Source organism: Trachurus trachurus (genome assembly GCF_905171665.1).
Source record: "Trachurus trachurus genome assembly, chromosome: 3".
Classification (NCBI taxonomy): Eukaryota; Metazoa; Chordata; class Actinopteri; order Carangiformes; family Carangidae; genus Trachurus; species Trachurus trachurus.
In genome coordinates, this window is record NC_139893.1 from 8,324,439 (window position 1) to 8,347,011 (window position 22,573).

Genomic DNA, 22,573 nt, shown 5'->3' on the forward strand with positions numbered 1-22,573 from the left:
TCAGTCAGTTAACGACCTAAACATTACAACAAAACATTCATGTGTCCTTGTGTCTTGTTTCACTGAGCTCACGTCTTTGATTGATTTTGATTTTACTCTTCTTCACCGTGTGTGTGTGTGTGTGTGTGTGTGTGTGTGTTTCAGGATGCTGCGTGGGGCCAGCATGATGCAGGACTTCCCCATCCTCACGTGGACTAACAACCTTGAGAGTCTGTGAGTGAACTTGGACTTTATTACTGCAGCATCTGCTCCTGTTTCTGCTCCTGCTCCTTTTTGTGTGACTCATTAGGTTTTTCACCTCCAGGACGCTGTCGGGAACCAAGATCTCCTCCATCCCCGCTGATCTGTGTGAGGATCTCAAGTTGCTCCGGACGCTGTGAGAGACTTTTTCCTTTCTCATCACCTGCAGTAGAAAATAAGACATTAAAGGGATACTTCACCCAAAATCGACAATTCACCAATTTTCTACTCACCATCATGCCAAGGAAGGGTTTGGAGTTATCAAAACGCTTTTGGAGTTCCAGGGGGATTTGGGATTTTCATATAATGGCGGCGGATAGAGGTCACTTTTGAATTATCCAAAACACGCACTATGAAACATCCAGATACAGTACCTCCATACTGACCCAAGTGTCCTGAAGCTGCCACATGAAAAAGTTGTTTGGAAAAAAATAATTAGATCTCTGTTTTTAGCCTTGTTGTAGCAGTAGCTCCCAGTGGCTCTGTTGATGTTTGTGAGCATGCGCGAGATTTGCTGCGAGATTTTAGTTCGTCATTGTAAACCATTGGATGTATGATGTAAACACGGAAGAACATCTCGCAGCAAATATTGCGCATGTGCACAAACATCAACAGAGCCACTGGGAGCTACTGCTACAACAAGGCTAAAAACAGAGATCTAATTATTTTTTTCCAAACAACTTTTTCATGTGGCGGCTTCAGGACACTTGGGTCAGTAGGACGAGCAGTATGGAGGTATTTGGATGTTTCATAGTGTGTGTTTTGGACGATTCAAAAGTGAACTCTATCCACCGCCATTATATGAAAACCCATTGCCAGCTGGACCCCCCCTGGAACTCCTAAAGAGTTTTGATGACTGAAAGTTCTCCAAACCCTTCCTTGGCATGACGGTGAGTAGAAAATTGGTGAATTATCGATTTTGGAAGAAGTATTCCTTTAATGGGACAAAACAAATCCAACCTTTTATTATTTTTATTCCATATTGTCCCAGTTGTCTTATTGTTGCTGTTGTTGCTCCTCCATCAGAGACTTGTCCTACAATGAGATCAAGGAGCTGCCGTCGCTGCAGGGCTGCGTCCTGCTGCAGGAGATGTAAGTGTCGATCATGTAGAACTCAGTTGATGGTAAAGATGGAAAGATTTCATCCAAAGATCACAATATAAAAAGGTAACAGATGTAATTGTCACTAATATTATATAATCTGTTACATTTCAATCTACAGAAGCTTTCAGCACAACCATATTCAACAGATTGACAGGGACACTTTCCAAGGTCTCTCTGCTCTGCGTTTACTGTAAGTCACACACACTCAGTCACACACACACTGGACTCTGTAAAAACACATTTTTTACTCCTGGATTGTGAGGTCATGCCTTTGTGATTTTACAGAGACCTGAGTAGAAATGAAATCCGAGTTATCCACAGAGACGCTTTCCTCACCCTCACTGCTCTCACCAACCTGTGAGTACGACCTGAGAGACAACAACTCCGCTCACATATCATTGTTTTGACTGCACTGTGTTGACAAACATTAATTTTCCTTCTTCTTTTTGGCAGAGATCTGAATATGAACTCTCTGACTGTGATTCCGACAAATGGGCTGAGCTCCCTCAGTCAGCTCAAACTCTCAGGGAACCCACAGATGAAAAATGTGCTGACGGCCAAAAACCTCCCCAAACTCAGGTAAGGAACAAATTCTGTGAGATCCAGTTCTGTTATCTGGAGAGTTTAAAGGGGACAGACACCTGGCAGTCACGTGGATGTGGGGTTTAAGGTGTTATATCCCCGATTCAACTGACGCAAATTTATTCATTTATTTATTTAATAGGATCCCCATTAGCTGATGCCAATGGCACAAGCTAGTGCCATGAGCTCGTGCCAGGATTTTCTTTTTTTAGCTGTTTGTCAAAATCAAAAAGACAGAACACAGCCCATCATACAGATATGGCCAATTTCTTAAACACCGATTTCCTTGCCATTAATAAATAGAGATATACAGCATAATGACGATCTGCATGGCAGCATCAGGTTTTGTATATTATATTTAACCAATTAACTGATTTATTTTCCCTCTCCTTTTTTCACTAAGTAGTGAGAAATGAACCAAATCTCCTCTTTGCATTTTATGAATGAAAATATGTTGAGTGTGTCTTACTGTACCATCTCTAAATGTCTCATTCATGTACATAACTGTATTTTCACAGAGAAAAAATACTGTAATGATCCTAATGAGCTTTGAGTGCGCTGTGTTGTTGCATCTAAAACACATTCTGCTGTAACACAACACAACAAAGACAAAAACATAGCACACATGCTACACACTCACTCCAGACAGATGATTTGTTAGTCAGCATGCAGAGATGAACTAGTAGTAGAAGTAAAAGATAAAACCCTCACTGCTGCGTAATATGTAAACAACATAAATTGGACAAGACATGTAGTCGAGGAAAAGTGTCCATTGATCTAAATGTATCCCTCTGCTCTCTTTGTCTCTGTGCTGAGATAACAAGTACGTGAGCGAGCGACAGGAAAACCAAACCACCTCTTCACTTGTGTTTAATGAGGAAGCCAGCTGAATCTGTTTTCTCCACAACTTGAAGACACACTATGGAAACATCCAAATATTATTATTGAAAAAAAGAAAATCAGTAGAGCCAGATACTTGCAGACAAACACATTATTTATACTTTTTCCAGTATGGTTTTATGATTCTAGAGCATCTGTGTTATCAACACTGGACCTCAGTAGGATGTTATTGGACTCTCTAAATGATCTTTTTCTTTCTCTCTCTCTTCTCATAGGTCCATATCTGTCCCGTACGCCTACCAGTGCTGTGCGTTTGTCGGATGTGACTCGATGACGAGCTCCTCTGAGGAAAATGACGTGAAGAAATCTACAGGTGGGAGTGAGTTCTGCTGCTGTCAGAGCGTTTTCCATTAAACAGTTTACACGTTAGTTAAACTTCATGTGTTTTATTTACATAAAGTAAATAAAATGTCAATGGAGTTTGTTTCACAACAGCCTCCTAACAGCAGCTATTTTAATAGACGACCACATATCAGTTACACATGTTTTTTGACTTTTATATGATCCACTCTGACTTAACAAATAAAATTAAATACCTTCCTACATTTCTTATTTCACTGGTGATAGATATAGAAAACGTTAGGGGAGTGTGTGTTTTTTTAATCACTCCTTATCTCATTTTTTTCCCATTTGCACTCAAACACTCACATTTTCCTTCTTCATTAGCTCATTGGTGGTGGAGCAGAGCACAGCTGAGAAATGTTGAATATATTTTGTTGTTCCATTGACATCTGTTGTGTTTGTAAGATCCAGCCACTGAAGAAATGTTGATGTTTTTCCTACTTTTCCAGTTCAGTAGTTTTGCTCTCCTGGCAGCAGAGTGGTGCAGTGTTATGATTTAGTTTTTTGAGCATGTGCTGCCGAGTAAATCCACATCACTGGTTTGGTGTCGGTGGACCGAACCAGAGGAAGTGGAAGTAGATGTCAGTTGAGTGAATAAATGCACATGTCGGCATCTAATGATGTGTATCTGTGAGTGATTGAATGTTGCTAAAGATCTGCTATTGACTTATTACTCTACATTAGTTATTCAAAATGTTTAGGATGTTTGGCTCCTTTTATAAATGTGTTTACTGGAGGTTCATTCTCAGTGTAAGACAGACATTCTTACAATTTAAGGTCGGTTTGCTTGACTGCGCTATTTTTTCCAGTGCTTTCCAATAATGGGGGTTGTTGGAGATCTATTCTTGCTTTGATTGAACGTTTTAATTCTCTGTATTGTCGGTATTGTTGCTCAAAGACATAGTGGAGTGTGTGATCCTCTTTTCTTTTAATTTAGTTCCTATTAGTTGTCTTTTATTTGATGTAAAGTTTTTAATTATATGGACTTTCCACCAAAGTGTCAGAGTTGTAGTGAGATTCATGTGATCAAAAATTGATTTTTTTCCAGTAATGTGTAATATGTGAGCTTTAGTAAAAGGGTCACTTGGGGGTTGATTCATTAGGATTTAGGGTTACATCGTCTGCATATAAACTGATGTTATGAGTTTCTTTTCACTTCAGATGCCTGTGTTGTTGTTTTGCTGTAATGCTGCTTCTAATAGTTTGATAAACAGAGCAAATAATGAAGGTAGATGTGGACGTCCTCTCCTGGTGCCTCTGTGGAGCTTTTCAAATGTCAAATGCTTCCACTGCATCTTGTAAAAATATAAACATCCAATTCATTTTGGTGGCATCTACTGGATTTATCAGGATGAAAGACCCCAGTGTATTATTTGAAGATGTCCTGCCATTGATAAATCTTGTTTGCTCTTAATAAGTGAAGAATTATAATGATGATAAACTTTATTTATAGAGCACTTACTGTATCAAATGAAACTAATGATAAAATCACAAGGGATAAGATTAAACATTAAAATGACAATAAAGCTAGCAGGGCGGTATGGAAACAAACAGGTAAAAACAGTGGAAAACAGGAAATCAGCAACTCAGATAAAATCATGAAATGCTAAACGAAAGAAATGTGTTTTAAGTAGAGACTTAAAAGACGGCACTGACTCTGCCCACCTTATTTCCTACCTCATTAATAACTTATTCTGTCTGGGTTGTTGATGCTTCTAACATTCGTCCATCATTTATATCATTTCAGCGGGAGAGGATGTGGAACGGATCTCCATGATCATGCACTGCTCCCCGTCACCAGGTAAACAAAACATCCAACAGCTTCTTACAAGGATTATTTTGTATGTTTGTTTTCATCTTTCAGTGTTTAAAAGCTTTTAAATAATCTGAACATAAACCATAAATTGTTTCCACCTTCAGGAGCTTTCAAGCCGTGTGAGCATCTCCTCGGCAACTGGATGATTCGTCTGACGGTCTGGTTCATCTGCCTGGTGTCGCTGGTCTTCAACAGCCTCGTGTTGGTCGCCACCTTCACGCCGACGCACCGCGCCGCCGGCCACTCCCACGCCGCCGCGCTGTCCCTGTCCCCGGCGCGGCTGCTCATGGGGCTGCTGGCGCTGGCCAACCTGCTGACGGGCGTGTACGTGGCGGTGCTGACGGTGCTCGACGTCGCCACCTGGGGCTCCTTCGCCGAGTTCGGCGTGTGGTGGGAGATGGGCCCCGGCTGCCAGATCACCGGCGCCCTCGCCGTCTTCTCGTCGGAGTGGGCGGTGCTGCTGCTGGCGCTGGCGGCCGTGGAGCGCAGCGTGGCCGTGCGGACGATCCTCGGGAAGGTGATGATGTCGCCCAGGAGGAGCGGCGGCGGCCACCGCGGATGCTGGCGAGGAGACCGGCGCTTCGGCCTGGCCGCCGGCCTGCTGGGGCTGCTGGCGGCCGCCGGCGCCTGCCTCCCGCTGCAGACGGCCAGCGACCAGTCGGCCTCGCCGCTCTGCCTCCCCTTCGCCGGCGGCGAGAGCCCGGCGCTGAGCGTCACCGTGGTGCTGGTGCTGCTCAACGCGCTGGCGTACCTGTTCACCGCCGCCGTGTACACGCAGCTGTACTGCCACCTGGGCCGCGTGGAGCTGGCCGACCCGGAGCAGACCGGGGCGCTGCGCCACGTCGCCTGGCTCATCTTCACCAACTGCATCTTCTTCTGCCCCGTGGCGGCGTTCTCCTTCGCGCCGCTGCTCACCGGCTCCACCGCCGGCGGCCCCGAGATCGCCAAGTCAGTCACGCTCATCTTCTTCCCGCTGCCGGCGTGTCTGAACCCGGTGCTGTACGTGTTCTTCAGCCCGGCCTTCAGGGAGGACTGGCTGCGGCTGCGCGGCCGCGGAGCGTCCACCCGCGAGGTGAAGGCCGGCGCGGAAAGCCACGGAGACGACGGGGGCGGCGGCGGCGGCGGCGGCGGCGGCGGGTCGGAGCTCACGGACGGCGGCTCGTCCACCCAGCTGGGCTTCGACTGCGGCGTGTACTCGCAGCTCTGCGGAGAGACAGTCGTGTGCGAGCAGTGCGAGGCGGCGCTGCGGGCTCGGACCTGCTCCTCGCCCTCGTCCTCCTCCGTCTGCAGACACTTGGTGAAGTCGCACAGCTGCCCCACGCTGCTGGCGGGCGCCGCCGTCTGCCCGCGCGCGGCGGCGAAGGGCTTCTGGGCCGACAGCGGCACGCCGTCGGCTCAGTCCGAGTACGCCGACGAGGGCGACTCGTTCGTGTCGGACAGCTCGGACCAGGTGCAGGCGTGCGGCAGAGCGTGCTTCTGCCAGACGCGGGGCCTCCCCCTCGTACACTACTCATACAATTTACCTCGAGTCAAAGACTAAAGACGCGTCACCGCTTCACCGTGTGCACAAGATCTCTGTCATGTGAATTTAGATGCTACAACAACAATATGTAAACCTTTTTATATTAAAAAAAAGAAAAAGAAAAGAAAAGAAATGTGCCAACTACCCTGTTCACTGACTCTTGAGCAAGCACTTAACGTAAACAGAGACGCAACCAATCATTTAAAGGGAACTTGGAGCTTGGATACTATTTTTAAAAACGGGCTGAACTGAGCACGTCATGTGACACGACGGTCGACAGAGGAAAAAAAACTCGCCGCAGTGCCTTCCTTTCGCCTCCGAGTGGATATCATGATTTTTATTTTTTGTGACCTTCAATTCACGTGTCAAAGACTTTATGGTTTCTCTGTTTTACCTTTTACTTTTAAGCTTTTTAAATAATGTTTATTTTACTTGTTAATTTTTAAAGCTTCTTCACAGCAACTGTTGATTTTATACTTAGATTTTTTTTTTTTTTTTTTATATAAATGTAGCAAATGTAATAATCATCCTAGACTTTTTCTCTGTGTGAATGTAACTTCTTCTTCACCCACCGGAGGGGGAATAATAATGTAACGTCAGCGTGCGATAACGTCGTACAGTGTGAGAATGGTGAATGTCAGTCTGTCGTACAGTGAGCTTCTTTTTCTTCTTTGCTTTAAGTTGCTGAGACTGAGAATGTGATAAAAGTAGCAGATATCACTGTTTTAGCAACGGCTGTGCTTGGTGGTTTTTGAAAGATGTTTATTTATTGTGTGAGCAGCAGCAGCAGCAGCAGGAGCGTCCGGGTGGAGACGACTTCAGGTGTGCGAGAGGCGGCCTTTCAGTGACAAATACACATTATAACCCCAATACTCACCAAAACAGTTACACAACAGTTTGTTTGTTTTTTTCAGCACAGTAAACTAAGACATGCACACAGGTCAAGGTTATTTCCAGTAATCTCATGGGTAATTCCTGTTATTTTTAAACCTGTTTTCTCTTTTTTCCATCGTGTTCTTTGATTTGGAAGTTTTGATTTTCTAACTTTCAGAGCTATATAACAAAAAAAATCACACAAACATCCTCCTCGTTACACTGAAATAAGATTTATTTTATCTGATGCTCGGCTTATTTTTGGCTGAAAGAACAAGGCTGACCTGCTGTTCTGTTGAAGACAGCATCAAAAACTGAACGACTCAACAAGTATGGTAACACTTTATAATAAGTACACACTATTAAGCATTAGTTAAGCATTAAAAATAACGAATTTTTCATTCATAATGCATGAATATTCATTAGTATGTAGTTTATAAACACAGTTAAAATGTTTTACTCATCATTGATAAGCACTAACTGTATTTCTAAACTACATACTTAACGGTATAAGTATTCATGCGTTATAAATGAAGAATTCAGTATTTATTAAAGCTTAACTAATGCTTAATAGTGTCTATGTGTTACAACAAGTATTAATTTGTGAGCTTTAGATGGACTGGGAGATGGATTATGTTCCCTTCGTACAGACTGAAATTATCTGTACAGTATATCCCCGTTTTCAAGCTTTATGCTAAGCTAACCTACCAGACATGAAAGTGGTAACTCTTTTCTCATGCAACTCGCAAGAAAACATAGTTTAGTTTTTATTTTACCCCATAAATTATGATGAAACATGAATCCAACTCCCTTCTATTCACATCATTCCCATTAGATAACATCTGATGTGCGTTTGATTGATTTAAAACTGAATTTTAAACACAATTTGAGTTCTATCCAACAAGTTTAAAAAGACATGAAAACCGTCCAAGTTCAACACGTGAAAGTAACACATTGCAGATTGACAGCCAGCTGAGTCAACAAGAAGAAGCAGAAGAAAGTGTACACACAGTGCAAGTTTGAAATGGACTGTTATTATTGAAAAGTGGGTGATCATTATCCAACCACAGAAGTTTAACAAGTATCTACAAATGTTTTTTTGGGGGTAGAGAGGAGTTGTTTGTGTTCAGTTTGTGTAGCTGATGCGTTAACAGTGATGAAAAAAGACAAAACGATGGAACAAAAGTAGGAAAATTAGGCGCATGTTGAAAATAAGAGGAATTACCTTTACAGAAATTCAATGTTTTATTGTTTTTTGCAGCTCAGTTTCATGATCAGTGGATCGTTCAAGGCCGCATCGTCCAGTTTTTAATGTACAGGTCACCAAGGATAATAACATTGTTGTACTTTATAAAAGCATATTATAAAAAATGTAGACTTTTTTGTCTTCTGCCCTGCGATCTTTTGACCTGAGCGATACTGTGACGAGTGACGAGGGGTTGACTGATGTTTGGTGTGCCGGAGCATGACCGTAGACATTGAGGCGGATACACCCTCGGAGCATGTATCCACAAGTGCACGTCATGTGAGTGCTTCTTCTTGCACCAACCAAAATGAAATGTCCGTTGATTGTCTGAGATGCCTGATGTCCCATCTGGTGAAAGATGTACAAAACGTTTAAGTAGTTTGGTTCTTGGTTGTCTTTTTTTTGTTCTTTTTTTTTGTTTTTGTTCTTTTTTTTATTTGTATGTAAATTATTTGAAAAAGAAAAACAAGTAATCAAGAATGGGATGCTAACCAAGGAAGCTACCTCCTCAACTGTAGTGGCTACCAGCAGTGCTTTGTAAAAGAATAGTCTGTTTTCTGTTTGTCTGTATGTATGTTTGTCTGTTTGTTTGCATTCTGGGCTTTATGTTGACACACGTGGTTGTACATCATCATTTTAGTTGAGTGCAAATTGTGGGAGGAATCTATGTACTGTATACTGTGATTTTTTTTTTTTTTTTAATCAAACTATAAACTATGAATTTTTTTGTTTTTTGTTTTATCTTTTATAGATACAAAGTGCAGAATAATACAGATCATGAAAAGTATCTCACTTCATTTCATTTCAAATTAAATCTTGTAGTTTTTCATGTGAGATCTCCCCACGTTGTTTTTTTTTATTCTGTTAAAGTAGAAAAATAATTCTATGAAATGTGTATGAATAAAATTAAGAGAACACAGATATTTTTATTTACCTTTCTGTTCAGATTTTTTTTTTTTTTAAACTCTAGTGACCGTTGTCTCCATCAAATATACAGTATATATGACACTATATGTATCTAAAATTATATATACGCAACTCCGTTAACTGCATTGTGGATGTTTTATTGACAATAATCCCTCGGTGGCCTCAACAGAAGACAAGTTATTTGTTCACTTTCAAAGATGATGATAATTTTAATACATCAAGTCAAATAATCACTAGTTACTAGAATAGTTCAACATTTTGGCAAATTGGCCCATTGCCATAATCCCTATAGTCATAGCAGTAGGTTTGTTACCTTTAATTTTCGGTGCAAGCTGTTTTTAGAACGGCGGAGCAGAGCCGCGAGCTGCTCAGAGCTACGCTACGGAGGCTCATGGGATTTCTTGGTTTCCCTCATCAAACTCATCAAATACACAATCCAACAACTCCATAACGCTCCGGTGGACAAGTTGTGACCTGCACATTCACCACACTATGAGATAATAACAGAACATTACCAGACAGAGTTGTTTTAGAGGCAAATACAGAGACTGCTTGATGAAAAACTGCCCCCGATCTCTAAAACAACTCTTGAAGGCCACAACTTGTCCACCAGAGCGTTTTGGAGTTGTTGGATTGTGTATTTGATGAGTTTGATGGGGGAAACCAAGAAATCCCATTTGTGCTGGTATCTGCTTCCTGTTACTCTAGTCTTCACATGATACTTAAGATGGCGTCAATCTGCATTTCTCAAGTCTGACGAAGAGCTGCTTCTGCTCGAAACGTTACTTCTTTTTCTGTGCAAACAAATGGAGCAAATTGCAGCCATGCGGTGTGCGAGCCGTTTTCTTTTCCTTTTCACATTTGTATGTTTCCGGCTAAGCACCTGCCCAAAGCTTTTTTGGCACGGATGTCCATGTGGATTTTTCTTTTTTAACGAACCTACTAGGGCAATGGGCCAATTTGCCAAAATGTTGAACTATCCCTTTAAGGGAAATAATTAGAATTTTCATTAAAGATGTTGTGTCTAATTTCTACTTGAGCTGTGCATGTGCACCAAAGCCTGTGGATCACAGCTGCAGTCACTTCAGTCCAGCATCTGCATGCAGACACTGACGTTTCCTGATTACTTCGCCTCCATGAAGTTGATATTTATTTATCATTATGAATGAAATATCTTATGAACTATTATTTGGAGAAGTTCTCCTAGGATCTGGTCTGTACGTTCAGGTTACCCTTTGAATAAACTGTATATATTGTGATCTCTCAACTTTTCCACTAGCTCCGTCAACAGGTCAAAACAACCAGTGACATTTCCCATCAGCCTCGGCTTCACTTTACTATCAGCAGCAGTTAAGTCTGCACATTGATGCACCGGAAATTATAATCTCTATATTATTCTGAACTGTGCAATTCTGCATAATTAACACATTTAAAGTAGCTACATGTGGATGCTTCTACTCAAGTAAAGTAACATTTCAGCTGCGTGGTGTTTGTGCTCTGTTGTGTTACTGTTGTTGCTCCGTCCACCATGTTGCCATGTTCGCTGTGAGCGTCGCTGCTGCTGCTGCTGCTTCGTGCAGCCTCACGCGGCTTCAGGCAGGATTATCAACTTACTCTCATTAAACTATTTTCAGTTCCCTGTGCAAACACTATTTTAGGGGCTCCAGGCCTGTTTCCTCTGTATGAGGCCATTCAGCGGAGTCATGTTGTCCACCACCGCGGGCTGCCTTCACACACACACACACACACACACACAGGACTGAGCTGTATGACAGTGATGAGTGAAAACTGACATGAAAGAAACAGTTCACTTTGAAGATTTTCATTTTGTAATTTGTTGATTTTTAGATGAGTGTGAACAGTGACACGGTGACGGGTAAAACGGCCTTTAGAGGATCTGTTGCAGCTGGACACACACACACAGACACACACACGGCATCAAAGGGCCTTGATGAACGCCACCATGTGTTCCACTTCACTGACACGTGTCCCCAGTGGGGAGAAAGAGGACATCCCAGCTATTCCAGCCCTCCACTCACATCCATGTGTGGCGTGCACATTAGGCGCATGCCTCGCACCTCTGGCTTTACTGAGGCTTTGTTTCAATAAAACTAAGCCCTCGACAATTCTTGCAGGGTTCCTCTGGACTTCTGACCATCTGTGGCATCCTTCTCCGTGTTTCCACTTTACCGCGGCCGCAGAAGGGGTCACGGCGCCCGTTGGAGGAGATATTACTGTAGTACCGTACCACACTGTGTTATTATCGTAGCTACTGTTGAAACTGAATGAATTCACTCTGTGTTTTTGTTCTTTTGAAGAAACTTTTATGCACACAAATCAATTACACTGAAAACACTATAATCCAGTCATAAGTTAGTTTCTTTTATCTATTATCCAACATGGATTGCACACAGTTATCAGTTGAAGCTTCTGAAATAAAAGGGAGAAATTGATCAGCAAACCATTATGTTTTTAAAAAATAAATAAATACCAATAATTCCTGATTGAACAGTCGTTAATTTAGCTCATTAATTTGGGAGCTGATGATGAGGGATAATCGGTCGTCAAAGTGGCGTAAAGTGAAGGTGAAAAGTGTCTCATCGTGGCACAAAACAGTCAACATGCAGGAAGTCGCCGGAGAGGAAATCGATCGTCTCTTCAGTTGGCAGGCAGCTCTTCTTCTACTCTCTCTATCTTCTTCTTGGCGTCTTTCTTGTCGTCTTTCACAATTTGAGCTGCAAGTCCAGACACAGAGGTGTTAATCAATCAATTAATCAATCTATTAATTACATAAAGTGATGTTGGAAGCACAGTGTTCAGCAACGTACACAAACGCTGATGATGTTTAACCATCAGGTTTAGTGTTAAGTTAAGTTAATTTGTAATGAAACAAGTGTCTGTTCACACATCCAGAGGACAGTGAATAGTCTTCTCTCCATTTAGCTCCAGTTTGGTCTCCACCTCATCCTGAAGGGAAATGTGTGACTCTGTAGCTGCTAAATGAGCTCGTCTGTGTTCAACAGCTACTTCCTGTGTGTGTTTGTCCGTGTTTCGGTGCCAAAACAGAAATCTACATAAAGTTTATTGTTGAGAACGATGCTACCACAATACCGCGGTGGTAAGACTGCAGGAAGAAACGGTCTGCGGTGGTGATGTTCAATGTGATCTATTGTTGATATTAAAATACTAATTATAGGTCATTTAAAAACCTGTTTAAAAAACCTTTAAATGTAGCTGACTGGACAAAGAAGGAGGGAGACGCTTGTTTAGAGGAGACAAATCTAGACAAGAACCAGTTGTTGTTTCTGAAACTTTCCTGGCCCCAAGGGCTGTGATTTTTCCATCGATCAGAAACACAAACAGTTCTTTCCAGGAAACTTCTTCTTGAAATAATGCATTTTCCAATTTTTCCAACACATGTTCGATCAATTTTTTATTTTTTTTTAAATCCACCACAGGAAAAATAAATGTTTTTATTTTACCTGTTGAAATTTTTTTTTTTTTTACTAAATAATGACTGGCATTCATTTGATGTGGACTTTGATGATGTGTGTTATTTTTAAAGGAAGATACGGGGGGAAAGAGGACGATGCCAGAGAGAGAGAAAGAAGCTGGATTGTCTAAGTGGGTCATGAAAAGGAGGACACATGTTTCTGTCTCTGCACCGTGCGGCGGCGGCGGCGGCGGTGAAACACTTACAGCGAACCTCCAGTTTACACTCCACTATGTCTTCTCCGCTGTCGTTGACGGCCTTGCACATGTACACCCCCCCGTCGAACGGACAGGGTTTACGGATCTCCAGCGTCAGGACGCCCTGTCTGCTCAGCATCCGGAACTTGGCTTCGTTTGACAGGTCCATCTTGTTTTTGTACCAGGTCACTTTGGGCTGAGGAGGTCGAACAAAAGAGTTAGACACTGCAGCACTGCTCCATCATTATTAACTACTAGGGCTGCAACTAACGATTATTTTTATTATCGATTAATCTGTCAAATAAACCATTACTTGATTAGTTGTTTGGTCAATAAAATGTTAAAAAATGTTGAAAAATATCAATCAGTGTTTTTCAAACCACCAGATGACGTCCTCAAATGTCTTGTTGTGTCCACAAACCAAAGAGATACTCAGTTTATTGTCATAAAGGAACAAAGAAACCAGAAATATTCACTTTTAAGAAGCTGAAAACAGAGAATTTGGACTTTTTTTCTTAAAAAATTAATCAAAAAGCTTATTCAATTATCAAAATAGTTGACTATTGATTTAATAATCAATTATTGTTCGATTAATTGATTAATTGTTGCAGCTCTATTATTAACACATCTGGTTCTATCTGCAGGACACTGGTTAACTACTGTACGGACAGGCTGTAAATAATCCCGCAAAAAGGCCTGGATGGAAAGGTGTGTGTTTCTCTTTGGTTTCTTTTTTGTATTTAAAAAAATAGTTTTTAGTAGTAGTGATAATAGTATTGTTGTTGTTGTTAATTATAATAATACACTATTTGTAGAGCACTTTTCATGACATGAATTGCAGCTCAAAGTGCTTTACATAAACATTATCAACAAGTCAGACATATTAAAACAACTCCAAAGAACATGTGACATAAAAAAAGAATCAATAAAAACAATAATTAACAGCAATCATCAATTGAAGTAATAAAAAAATACCATGAGATCCTGGTAAGGAGGAAAAATACAGTATCATCAACCAGTAAATTAATAAACATAAAAACAAGTTTTGAGCTGCTTTTTTAAAAAGGTGGAGCATGTTCTTGATCCTCTGTGTGTCGTCACTGAAGGCAACATCAGTTTAAATAGGCCAGTAGGTCATAAATAAAAGTAAAAATGTTTAATTTTTAATATAAAACTTCTATTTTCAATTATTTATGATTACAAAAATGTAAAAGTTATGATGACAAACTCCATCTAGGCTCCACTGACCTTTGGGATCCCTCTGACTGAGCAGCTGAGGGTGGCGCTGTATCCCGCAATGATGGAGCGGTTCACCAGCGGATGTGTGAACTTTGGAGCCTCAGAGAAGTCATGCTCCTTGTAGTTCGGCGGCTTGTACGCGATACCTGCAAAGAAAACCATGCAGGCGGAACTTTTTTAACGACGACTCCTCAGGTTTCACACAGACACACACAGTATCTGTATTTACAGTTGGAGGACATAAAAAGCTGCTCTGTAGCTCTGTACTGTTTCCCACCTGTCTTCTGGATGAACGCGCTGTCTTTTGTGTTGCAGGCGTCGTCGCTGTGGCCGACCTGGTTAATGGAGTAGGCTCTGAAGACGTACTCGTTCCCCATGATGAGGTCGGACACGATGCAGTGGGTTCGTCTGTACTGCTCGAAGACTGTGAACCACTCCTTCACATGAAAGTACACAGAAAATACTTCAGGTTCCACAATTTACTATATACATATTTATTCATGATATCAGGTCCTTTTCAGTCATGTACATGCGTGGATATGCACACAATCACATTTTACAGCAATCACCTCCCATGTACTGTTGTACTGTAACTACAATTTCAAAACTCTTTAAAGGAATAGTTCAACATTTTGGCAAATTAGCCCATTGCCATAATTCCTATACCGTAGTCATAGCAGTGGGTTCGTTATCTTTATTTGTCAGTGTAAGCTATTTTTAGCTGCTCAGAGCTACGCTACAGAGGCTCATTGGATTTCTTGGTTTTCCTCATCAAACTCATCAAATACACAATCCAACAACTCCGAAACGCTCTCGTGGACAAGTTGTGACCTGCACATTCACCACGCTATGAGATAATAATCAGACAGAGTTGTTTTTGAGGCAAATGCAGAGACTGTTTGCCAAAAAACTGCCCCCGACGGGAACGCACATCAGTTATTATGTTATTATCTCATAGCGTGGTGAATGTGCAGGTCACAACTTGTCCACGAGAGCGTTTTGGAGTTGTTGGATTGTGTATTTGATGAGTTTGATGAGGGAAACCAAGAAATCCCATTAGCCTCTGTAGCGTAGCTCTGAGTAGCTTGCGGCTCTGCTCCGCCGTTCTAAAAATAGCATGCACCGACAATTAAAGGTAACGAACCTACTCCTAAAACTATAGGGATTATGGCAATGGGCCAAATGTTGAACAATCCCTTTAACTGTTTTACTTGTAAATATGGTAATAAAATACATATACATTAAAATAAAGGTTTCATTGCACTAATAAAAAAGGCAGAATTCAGTTCTTCACATCAGATTTCTGTAGTTTTCCCAATTTAACTCTTTAAAATCACTCACGCCCACATAAACAGACTAAATTGAATCTATTCAATCAGATAAACTGAACAGTATTTTTTTATATTCAATTGTGTTTAAATTAATTTATAAAGATATAGGACTGCAATATTTGCGTCAGGGGTTGAGTGAATTTAAAGTACACGTGCCCTCAGCGCCGCTTTTATCTCTGACATCTAACAGGTACGCGGTAACTTGATCAACATCCCTGCGCATGCTAAAAAGAGATGCAAGTGAAATTAATTTGATCTAATAATGACCACAGTGAAACACGAACCCTCGGCCGAGCTGCGCAGGAGAACAATGTCCCTGCGTCACTGCACACACCGGGTCAAGGCTACCGGGATAAGATTAGGACATTCCTGGCCGACGTTGTTCCTGGCAGCTCGGCGGTAGCGGCGGCGGCGGCGGTGGAGGATGGTGGCAGCTGGAGCTCGTGCCAACAGGCCCATAATGCATCACCCACAGCGGAGACTTGTGTGCTGCTGCTCAGCATTGGCTGATTACAGCATATGTGTCACAAGGGAGGCTAAAATATCCCTCTGTGTCCATGCAGCGTTCATCCTCCCACATGCACGCACGCACACACACGCGTTTGTGTGAAGGAAACTATGAATTATAATGACATGGTGACATGATTTCTTTTCTTTAAAGAAGCTCTGGAAGTCGTATTTGTTCCCACTTGGTAATTCAGATTTGACTTGAGAGGCAACATCTTTTCTTTCAGTCTAATTGGATAAGACAGCGTCCCAGCGTAGTCCGACCTCGCTCTGTCTTTCAATATGACTAATTCCTAAATGTACCATTAGATTTTTTTTAAGGAGTCTAGTGCAGAAAAAATCTCATTTATTCTTCCTCTTTCCAACCGCGGCTGCTCATTATCTGGTTGAGGAGCAACATGCATTTTTGAAAAATTGGCTTCAGGTTGGTTTTTTCCCTGCCGGGAGTTTTCTGAATGTCAAATGCGATGTCAATGCTCAGAGAGTTTCTTCTGGCTAATTGCTGTAAAATGATTAAATTTCAATGAGAGCTGTGTTTCATAAGAAGCTTATTTGCAGCTTCATTTGAATTTAAATTAAAAATAAAACAAAAAAACAAAAACAAACAGATGTGAGCCAGGTGTGTTTGCCAGGGCCCGAGGGAGCAGAGTCTCACCATGGTTTTCTTGTCAGCTTTCTGGATGTTGTAACCGGTGATTTCACAGTTACCGTTGTCCTTTGGCGGCTTCCACTCCAACGCCACGTTGAAGCCCCAGACATCCATGATCTTCAGAGCCTCGGGAGGCCCCGGGAGATCTGCAGGCAAAACCAGAGTGTGTTTGGAGCTCAGTTCACTATAGATATTGGTATTTTTGTTGCTGTGTTATTGGAGTCCTGCTTACCAACAATCTGCAGGTTGATAGTGGCTGTGTCTTCAACGTTCTCAATCTGCACCTGGAGGTTGTACTTCCCCGAGTGTTTTCTGTCCACCTTGCGTATGAACAGGATCGTGTCGACGTCGCTGTTCCTCACGTTGGCGACCGAGGACTCCAGAGGCTCTCCGTCTTTGTTCCATGAGACCTTGGGCCTGGGCTTTCCCTGCGGACAGAAGATGGAGTTTCACTTCACAATTCACACTTCACTTTACAGAAAAAAAACCTCAAAAACTCTGAGCTGGATTGACATGAAATTTGTTGCAAACGTTCATAATCCTGAGCTTGGCGATGACCTATCCTTCCATATTTTATTTATTAACAACACTGATGGTGCACTTCAGCTTTTCATGAGACAATAGCCCCTGAGCTGAAATACAGAAGGTAAAAGGCCCCATGCCATGTCACATCCAGTCCCCAGAGTTAATAGAGAATTAAATCCTCCTTAAAAACCCACCTTTTCTCCCTATAGCATTCAGTTGAGTTGACACATTTGTCTTTTACATGTATTTTATTTATTATTTAGTTTATTTATAGCTCATTTGTATTTCTATTGCACTTTACTTATGTACTTTATGGTATTTTAATAATGCTATATTTTTTATTGATCTGTACAGCACTTTAAAATGCTCTATAAATGAAGTTTGAGTTGAGTTGAGTTGAGTTGAGTTGAGTTCAGTCGAGTCTCTTTGTGGTTGTTTCCAAATAGTTGAGTCCTACTGTAACACAGCGGCCAGTTCTCTTAGAGGACACAACCTCGTGTAAAGGTGTCACCTTTCAAAGCCGTTGAGGACATCAAAGGCAAAACTGAAATGCCCACTTTTCCTTGATGTGTAATAGAGCGATTCAATACTTAACAACATGATGTACGATCACATTATTCCAGTTAATATATTTATATGTACAAAATTAGGAATAACTTAGATGAAATGGGCGAAGAGAGAAACCAGTTTTAAATGTTTTTTTCATATTGATTTCATCCTTCTTTCTGCACCTTCATTTTAATTTTTAATTTGAACACATGAATAGTGTCTCTGCCTCTGTGCTTGTTTATACTGTGTCAAGTCATGAGTCAAGCTTCTGGGTGATTTGATGTTGATTTTTAAAAAATGAATGAGAGTTATTATTTATTTAGTCTAATGTGCACTGCACCTGGAAAGGAATCAAGAGGTTGACACTCTCTCCAACTTTCCTGATGAGAGTTTGGCGTAGATTTCTGGGGAGCCAGATTTTAGGACGTTCTGTGCAAGAAATGAAAGAAAACACAAAGTAAGAGGCAAGAGAGAGCGAGGAAGTGGAAGAAAGTGAAGAAGCTCAAGGATGAGGTTGTCTTTATCGTGTCTCATAGATAGATAGATAGATAGATAGATAGATAGATAGATAGATAGATAGATAGATAGATAGATAGATAGATAGATAGATAGATAGATAGATAGATAGATAGATACTTTATTAATCCCGAGGGAAATTCATCTGTCAGCTGCTCCAAACATTCATCGCTCCACTACCAAATCTTCTTCTACTCACGCATGATCTCTCTGATGGTGACGGGCTGAGCCAGAGTGGCGGGACCGCTGGGACCGGCCATGTTGTAGGCTCGCACCCGGAACTGCAGCTTGTCCCCGGTGGTCAGGTCTTTGACGATCAGGGACGTCCGCTCGGTCAGACCCTCGATGGCCGGTATCCATTCATCAGCTGAGGCCGAGAAAACACAAGATTCATGTGACTGCAGATGTTTCTAAAGGGATAGTTCAACATTTTGGCAAATTGGCCCATTGCCATAATCCCTATAGTCATAGCAGTAGGTTCGTTACCTTTAATTGTCGGTACAAGCTATTTTTAGAACGGTGGAGCAGAGCCGTGAGCTGCTCAGAGCTACACTACGGAGGCTAATGGGATTTCTTAGTTTCCCTCATCAAACTCATCAAATACACAATCCAACAACTCCAAAACGCTCTCGTGGACAAGTTGTGACCTGCACATTCACCACGCTATGAGATAATAACACAATGTTACCAGACAGAGTTGTTTTCCGAGGTAAATACAGAGACTGCTTGATGAAAAACTGTCCCGCGCATCAGCGGTTTTGCATGAATTTATCTCTGTGTGTATTTGATGAGTTTGATGAGGGAAACCAAGAAATCCCATTAGCCTCCGTAGCGTAGCTCTGAGCAGCTCGCGGCTCTGCTCCGCCATTCTAAAAATAGCTTTAATCGACAATTAAAGCCTACTGCTAAAACTATAGGGATTATGGCAATGGGCCAATTTGCCTTTAATGACAGAGGGAGAGAGAGAGAGAGAGAGAGAGACAGGAGGAGGAGGTGCAACGTGCAACAATCAGGGATGTTGTGATAACATGGTTTTGAGTCTGGCGCTCCAGCCGCATGCAGCACTTACTGCCCTCCTTGCAGTACTCAACCCCGTAACCCTCGAGTTCAGACGAGCCGATCCTCTCGGGCGCCCGCCACTTGAGCGAGATAGTAGTGTCGCTGATGTCGTCCACAGACAGTCCGATGGGCTCACTTGTAGGAGCTTAGAGAGGCAGAGGGCAGATAAATGGCCTGTGTTAGTCAGTTACAGCATTAATGCAATCATCTCAGAGCAGATTACCGACCAAGTGGATGAACCTGGTCATGAATTTACAAATTATGTAAAGTAACTAACTCCATCACTACTTCTGTAATCCATTGTCTAATTTTCACATTTCATACATATATACATTAGATCAGAAGAAGACAGCAGGGTTATTTTACACAATCTGCCAGCAGAGTGAGTAATGTGACAAAGGACACTAAATATAGTGTGTTGTTGTAGATTTACTGACATGTCAGCGTGGGCCTGCAATGCTTTCAGTGGCATCTCCTCTGTCACATGACATGCAGAACATCCGTCATGACCGAGCCGTCAAAATTAAATACTGACGTGAATATTATTCTCATATTAACGGGGATGAAACTAGACAAGGTGAATTTTGTGTGTGAAAGGTGAACAGAGAATGATTTATTATTGATGGGCACATATCATTTCACAAATACTAATCACACATATAGTGTCATCAAAAATAATTTTACAAGCAGCATCATAATTATAACCCTTTCTAATCTAGTTAGTAAAGAGAACTTGTTCCCACTGAGGTTAGTTTAGCAGATAGAGACAGAAACAGAGTTAAAGTAGACACAAATTATGATTATGATTAAATTTCATTCATGTTGCAAAGAGCTGGAAGTCAGTCTGGTTAGTGTAAATAGCTCTTTGGTCCTGGTGGCAACACAATGTCAAATGTGCAGTAATAGCTGTAGCTGTAATTCCTTGTTGTAGTTGATTATCTTGTGTTGTGGATGTATTTGTGTGTTTTTTTTGTTCATCAACTGCAGCTGGTTTGTGTTTAACATCAAAAAGTGTGTCCCTCAGGACGTGATTTTAATTCACATTAAGAGGCTTTTGCAGCACAAGCAACAACTAAAAGCAAGCAACCAGTGTCACAACAAATTTGTGAAAAAGGTGTGAGCGTAAGCAAAGAGGCTGATGAAAAAACACTATTATTATTTCAGTGTTGGGATTTAGGATCTAAAGCCTCTGTTTTAGTCAGGAGGAGGAAAAATGGGCCAGTGCCTGAGTAATTAATGGTCAAAAGAAGCTCATACAGTAAATTAAGATAAATCTGAGATCACTATTGAGATGATTGAAGCTTTGTCTCTTAGTAATGCAGCATTAAGTCTTTCCATGTGTGTTGCACAGGCAACAAGTGTCCATAGTTTTTCTAACCCAGTGGTGATCCAGTGTTTGTGTAAAATGCTGCGTAAAGTGTCCTTTTTTTATGATGAACTACTATTGCTTAAATTCTTCTTGTACTGGGAAACAACTCAGGTGTAAAGTCATTAACACCTCCAACATCCAACATATTGATATACAGTAAATGGTTCCCAGCAGAGCCCTGTCCTCTGCTCTCAGGTTGGTTGTGGAGGCATCTACTGTATGTAGCTGTCCTGGTGTAAAATATACGACTGCTGCTGCTGGTGCAAGGTGCAGCACACGTGGAAAATCTTTCAAGTGGCAACAACAAAGGACATCTGTCAGTCATATATTTTTACGATGTTGCAACAACTTGTCAACACCACCACGAGGACGGACGGACGGACTGAAAGGTGCTCAATTCAATTTTAGTTACGGCCTTGTCGTTGCCTGAGGTGAAGGCCTCACATCAGAGTCTAAGTATACAGTGATGGCAACACTGTCAGTCAGAGGTCAAGGATCTCCCGGGGTTTAGAAAGTCACAGTAGCTCAGGTTAGTCCGGGATAACCGTTGGTAAACTTTTGACGTCATCATGACAGGACAACCATGTAATAGGCTTTATGCACAGCTCCACTACTTCTTGAACTTAAACAAGCTCCTTTATTTCTTGTCTAACATTATTGGACAAACTGATTAATCCAGGTGTGTCTCACCATCGTTGTGACTACTGAGGTCAGAGTCAGACACACCTGGATTAATCAGTTTGTCCAATAATGTTAGACAGGAAATAAAGGAGCTTGTCTAAATTCAGGAAGTAGTGGAGCTGTGCATAAAGCCTATTACCACATCATGCGTAATACTCAGATACGTCAAAAATATGTGTATGTCAGATATTTGCACCACTGAAATAATTATGCAGCCAATTTTTCACATATGAACAAAACTGAGGATCGTTTCGACCTCTAAAAACCTACACGACAAGGCAACATCTCAAAACGAATAATGCCTACTGCCAACAGGTTGCGGCTCTGGCTCTGGCTCTGGTTCAGCAGGAGGAGCAGACTCAGCAGCAGGGGTCGTCTCCTCTGCAGGGGGACCGCTTTCTGTCGGGGGGGCACCCTCTGCTGGCGGCCCCTCGCCCTCAGCTGGAGCTGCCGCTGCCTCTGCCTCTGCAGGTGCAGCTGCTGCCGGTTCCTGCTCTGGCCCAGGAGGCGGAGGTGCAGGTGCCTCCTCCGCCTCAGGTTTGCTCACTTCCACCTCTGCTGGCGCCTCCACCGGAGCATCAGCCGGGGCATCGGCCGGCGTCTCCTCCGCTGGTTTCTTCTCGGCCGTCTTAGGAAGCTTCGGCTTGGGCATCCTCTCTCAGAGTGAAGCAGTCCTGCTGCTGCTGCTGCTGCTGCTGCTGCTACTGCTGACTGAAGCTGGTGTTTGCACAGCACGTGTCCTCCTTTTCTCCTTTTTGCAAAAACAACGACTCCCTCTAAACCTTTGCTTATGCTCTCATCCTCTCCCTCACTCTATTGTTCCCTCCTTGCAGTCCCAACTGCTGCTGTAGTAACAACAATGCTTCTTCTTCTTCTTCTGCAGCCAGCCAGCAGCCTCCACAGTAG

At 42.2% G+C, this 22,573-nt stretch overlaps 2 protein-coding genes across 4 annotated transcripts in view; one reads left to right on the forward strand and one right to left on the reverse strand.

Annotated features, from left to right (window-relative positions):
• lgr4 (leucine-rich repeat containing G protein-coupled receptor 4) overlaps nucleotides 1-8,907 on the forward strand; it is a 34,367-nt gene extending 25,460 nt beyond the window's left edge. For 2 of the 3 annotated variants that reach the window (XM_084001640.1, XM_084001642.1), the window contains 9 exons: nucleotides 145-213; nucleotides 305-376; nucleotides 1,267-1,332; nucleotides 1,463-1,534; nucleotides 1,630-1,701; nucleotides 1,798-1,923; nucleotides 3,042-3,145; nucleotides 4,916-4,969; nucleotides 5,089-8,907. In XM_084001640.1, coding sequence (XP_083857766.1) covers nucleotides 145-213; nucleotides 305-376; nucleotides 1,267-1,332; nucleotides 1,463-1,534; nucleotides 1,630-1,701; nucleotides 1,798-1,923; nucleotides 3,042-3,145; nucleotides 4,916-4,969; nucleotides 5,089-6,524 — 2,071 coding nt within the window. In that variant the 3' untranslated portion in view covers nucleotides 6,525-8,907. The remainder of the gene's footprint in view (nucleotides 1-144; nucleotides 214-304; nucleotides 377-1,266; nucleotides 1,333-1,462; nucleotides 1,535-1,629; nucleotides 1,702-1,797; nucleotides 1,924-3,041; nucleotides 3,146-4,915; nucleotides 4,970-5,088) is intronic. The other variant, XM_084001641.1, reaches the window with a different exon arrangement.
• A 3,031-nt stretch (nucleotides 8,908-11,938) lies between these two features.
• mybpc3 (myosin binding protein C3) overlaps nucleotides 11,939-22,573 on the reverse strand; it is a 34,650-nt gene continuing 24,015 nt past the window's right edge. Inside the window, exons 20-28 of the mRNA XM_083999744.1 lie at nucleotides 19,628-19,762; nucleotides 18,758-18,925; nucleotides 18,383-18,471; nucleotides 17,201-17,396; nucleotides 16,975-17,114; nucleotides 14,759-14,918; nucleotides 14,491-14,627; nucleotides 13,252-13,438; nucleotides 11,939-12,287 (exon numbers count right to left, since the gene is read on the reverse strand). Of these exons, the coding sequence (XP_083855870.1) occupies nucleotides 12,211-12,287; nucleotides 13,252-13,438; nucleotides 14,491-14,627; nucleotides 14,759-14,918; nucleotides 16,975-17,114; nucleotides 17,201-17,396; nucleotides 18,383-18,471; nucleotides 18,758-18,925; nucleotides 19,628-19,762 (1,289 nt within the window). The 3' untranslated portion in view covers nucleotides 11,939-12,210. The remainder of the gene's footprint in view (nucleotides 12,288-13,251; nucleotides 13,439-14,490; nucleotides 14,628-14,758; nucleotides 14,919-16,974; nucleotides 17,115-17,200; nucleotides 17,397-18,382; nucleotides 18,472-18,757; nucleotides 18,926-19,627; nucleotides 19,763-22,573) is intronic.